At 47.2% G+C, this 4,089-nt stretch overlaps 1 protein-coding gene across 1 annotated transcript; it reads left to right on the forward strand.

Annotated features, from left to right (window-relative positions):
- Positions 1 to 738: 738 nt before the first annotated feature.
- LOC136463720 (ethylene-responsive transcription factor ESR2-like) lies at positions 739 to 1,683 on the forward strand. The gene has a single exon (XM_066462701.1). The coding sequence runs from the start codon at positions 739 to 741 to the stop codon at positions 1,681 to 1,683; it is 945 nt and encodes a 314-aa protein (XP_066318798.1).
- The last annotated feature ends 2,406 nt before the right edge of the window (positions 1,684 to 4,089 follow it).

Below are 4,089 nucleotides of genomic sequence, written 5' to 3' on the forward strand. Positions count from 1 at the left end.
TTAAATATAGATTAAAAAATAACTAATTACACAGATTGCGACTAATTTGCGAGACAAATTTTTAAGGCTAATTAGTCCATGATTTGACAATGTGGTGCTAGAGTAAACATGTACTAATGACGGATTAATTAGTCTTAATAAATTTATCTCGTGGATTATTGATGACTTCTGTAATTTGTTTTATTATTACTATCCCAACACTCTCATGTGACATCCCGATGTGACATCACTAAACCTTACTCCCTGGATTTAAACACCACCTAAGTTAGAAACCATGTCTACACGAAAACTAAGGATGGAGGGATGCGATTGATAAAGAATGAAGAGAGAATATATGTGATTGGATAATTGAGGTCATGGTATAGAAACTCTATGTACTAACCGTGACTAGTCTTTTTTTTGGCCGGCAAAGCCCCGCTGGAAAACGGTAGTATAAACCAAACCGAACAAACAGAAATTTAGGTGCAATAAATCGCTCCTCACGACAATTTTCTCATCGTCTCCTTCAAAAAAAAAAATCCCCTTTCGCCGAGAATGTCGAACCAGGCCAAGTGCCATCGTCAGTGCATGAACAAGGCAGCAGCCCAGCACTGGCCCTCCCGCTTGCCCACCTATAAGTAGTGCACGAGCTCCACACCGATCCCCATACATCCTCACTCGCTAGCAGCCGCCTCGCCACAGAACCCACCTCTATCGATCTCCGTTCGCCTGCGGAGCGCTCCGCTCAAGGCTCAAGCCATGGAGGACGTGGCCAACGCGCACCTCTACGCCCACGCCCACGCCCACGCCCACCGAAGCAAGCGTCCCCCGTCGGCCGCGATGAAAGACGGGGACGGGGACGGGGACGGGGACGTCGACTTGTCCCTGAAGGGCGCGCGGTACCGCGGCGTGCGGCGCCGGCCGTGGGGCCGGTTCGCGGCGGAGATCCGCGACCCGATGTCCAAGGAGCGGCGGTGGCTCGGCACCTTCGACACCGCCGAGCAGGCAGCCTGCGCCTACGACATCGCCGCGCGCGCCATGCGCGGCAACAAGGCGCGCACCAACTTCCCCGGCCACGCCACCGCGGGCTACTGGCCGTGGAGCACGCCGCAGCCGGCGGCGGTCGCGGTCGCGCACCCGATCAACATCAACCCCCTCCTGCTGCACAACCTCGTCATGAGCTCCTCCCACCACGGCTGCCGCCTGCTCAACCAAGCAGGCCACGGACACGTCCACGTCCACTCCGCTCCCGCCAGACCTCCGGCGCCGGCGCCGGCGCCGGCGACGACGGATGCCACGACCATCGCAGGGCCCTTCCCTGTCGCCTCCCACCCCGCCGCCGTAGCCATGGACGAGGACGTGGACGACTGGGACGGCGTCCTGCGGAGCGAGCCCGCGGACGCGGGTCTGCTGCAGGACGCGCTGCACGACTTCTACCCTTTTACGCGTCCGCGCGCCGCCGGCGGTGGCAGGCGCGGCCTGTCGGCGGTCGGCGCCGACGACACCAGGGCAGCAGCAGCTGCGTTGGTGCCGGTAAAGCAGGAGGGGTTCGTCTTTCCCAGCCCTTTCGCAGGCGTCGGCGGGAACGGCGAGTACCCGATGATGCCGCAGGGCCTGCTCGAGGACGTGATCCACTCCCCGGCTTTCCTGGAGGTCGTGGCCGCGCCGTCCATCGTCGCCACGCGCTGCGGCCGCAGGGGCTGATGGCCCCGGCGGCGCCCTCGCTGTGCGTGCATGGATCGCGTGCGCGTGGGGCATGAAATGGAGGATCTGGTGCTTTTGGGATTCACGATTCCTTGCTTGATTCCATGACTACCAAAACAATCATCTAGTCGTCTTGGGTTTTACTAGTAGCCAGTGTAGCTAGCAAGTAGTAGAGTAGCTAGCAAGTAGTAGATCGATGTGATGATATGCGTGGTGTCCTGGTGGTGTGTTATGTAGTTGTCTACCTGGAGTGTGAATGCATGGAATCAAAGCTTGTTTTCGACCAGTTTCGTCTTGCATGTCTTCAATTTTCTAGATGCTTTTGAGTAATCTATGTTGGGGATTCAGTTCCCTTCTTGCCCTTTATTTGCATTGGTTACTAACATTTGGTTAGAAGCGGGAGCTTAGTCACAAAATGAACTTTATGGACATTTGTAGAACAAGTAGTCATTTCGAACGTTACTGTTGTTTTAAATACGCCAAATAATCATTGTTATAAATACGCCAAATAATCATTGTTATTAAGGCTCCGATCGCGTGTCCTTAAACCTGATTTATTTTTTCATCCGGAACAGTGTTTTTCTCTCACAGATTCATCGGTATTTGTCCCAACCACCGGGTGGGCGGGGGATTAAAATTGCAAATGTCTCCATGTTCCATGGTTATCTTTTGCATTAGCTAAAAAAACAAATCTTTTGCAAGGACGGTTAAATCACCAATAAAAAACTTGTGGAACTGAAGCGTCGACCTCCATAAAGTAGGACATGATATCCATCGTGCCAAATCCAGCATCCTGATTTCGCCTTTGCGTGCTACAACTAGTAGATCATTGTCAAATCACACACAATAGAGACGAAACGGAAAGCACATGCCAGTAACCATGCCCAGTGACGTAATTAAACTTAGTGGCATGAAACTCAAATTAAGGTGGCGCTAGAATAGTAGTGCAAACGAATCGACATGTCACAATATAAATAAGAGAGATGATCAAAATTTTATCGGACAAAATTAGGCTACACTGTTCTCTATACATAGAAACCTTAAAACAGAATATGAAACTCTCATCGAGACTGTCGGCTATACATAGAAATCTTGAAAACTAGGCATGAAACTCTCTTTGAGACTGTCGGACCTAAATGTATGTTTAGTAGGGTTCCACATTCTCATAGAAATATTTTAGATCTAGATTCTTTAGAAATGTTTCTGTGAAACTGCTCGGCTAACTCAGATTTTTAAAACTATAAGAATCAGTTCCAACAAAACGTTTCTCACTGCCAAACACACCCTACATACATAGTGGTCTACTTCCTAGCCACTTACATGCATCGTAAGCCCATTTTGAGTTGGGAATTTCCTAGGATGGTTTCCGAAACACATATTATGTAAATTGGTTTGTGTTGATGTATGAAACAGTCCCTCTAATGCATGGTTTGGTGTCAGTTTCACAGGGTAGCAGTTACATGCTGAGATATACGGGATTGACCGAAACGTCATGTGATGAAATTGCCAGCTCGCAATGTAGTTTCGTTACAGTCTCATTTGTTTGGAAACAATACCAGTCGAGTTTCGTAGCATTAAAGAGGCTAACATGACATAGGATAGACGAGGAAAGATATGATAAAAATGTCATGGGATAAAATGAGTTTTATGGGATTGAAACTTTTCTAAACTATTTATAACACATGGAGTCTTAAAAACTGAGAGTTGAAACCTCCCATTGAGACTGACCTCATCCCCTCTTTCTACTCTTAATTTCTATCACTTCGTTAATTTTGGTTGTCACCACATTAAATGTGTATGAAACCCACTAAGATTAGTCCGATACCACACTCTTACAATTGTGGCATAGGTTGCGATTTGAAATGATACACATCATAGTGTATCAATAAGGTACATTGTAGCAAAAGTTAAGATGCAAAATTATTTTCATAAATTTTATATGAAAATAAGAAATTTCATATTCATATATATACAAGAAGAAAAAATTGTAGGAATTTTCTTCTAGTGCACATGCATATGGATTTCATGTAGTTTCTTAAACTATGGTTTTTGTGCGAGACCTATTTTGTTGTATAAGATTCAGGGTCTTGTAGTTTTCATCTCCCTCTGGGTTAATGATACACGAGTGCTCGTATTTTCCTAGATTTATTCCATGATTCAATGATGTTGTGTTTTCAGTGGTATGTGACGTTCCCGTCGACAGCGACAGGTGGCTGTGGTGACTTCGTCAATCTCGAGATATGCCGGCACAATCTTTCGGAGATGCTCATAGGGGTAGAGTTTTTGTACATGTGTTCATAAGGTGAGTGTGCATGCGTATTGAACATCTACGTCTGTACTATTGTAATTCGCAAAAAAAATGGTATTGCCACAACAGCAAAATGTCCAACGTCATACCATATTAAA

This window comes from Miscanthus floridulus, chromosome 7 (genome assembly GCF_019320115.1).
Source record: "Miscanthus floridulus cultivar M001 chromosome 7, ASM1932011v1, whole genome shotgun sequence".
Taxonomy (NCBI): Eukaryota; Viridiplantae; Streptophyta; class Magnoliopsida; order Poales; family Poaceae; genus Miscanthus; species Miscanthus floridulus.

Bases quoted from the DNA above. Each gene is read 5' to 3' on its own strand.
- LOC136463720 (XM_066462701.1), top strand. From the start codon at position 739: ATGGAGGACGTGGCCAACGCGCACCTCTACGCCCACGCCCACGCCCAC.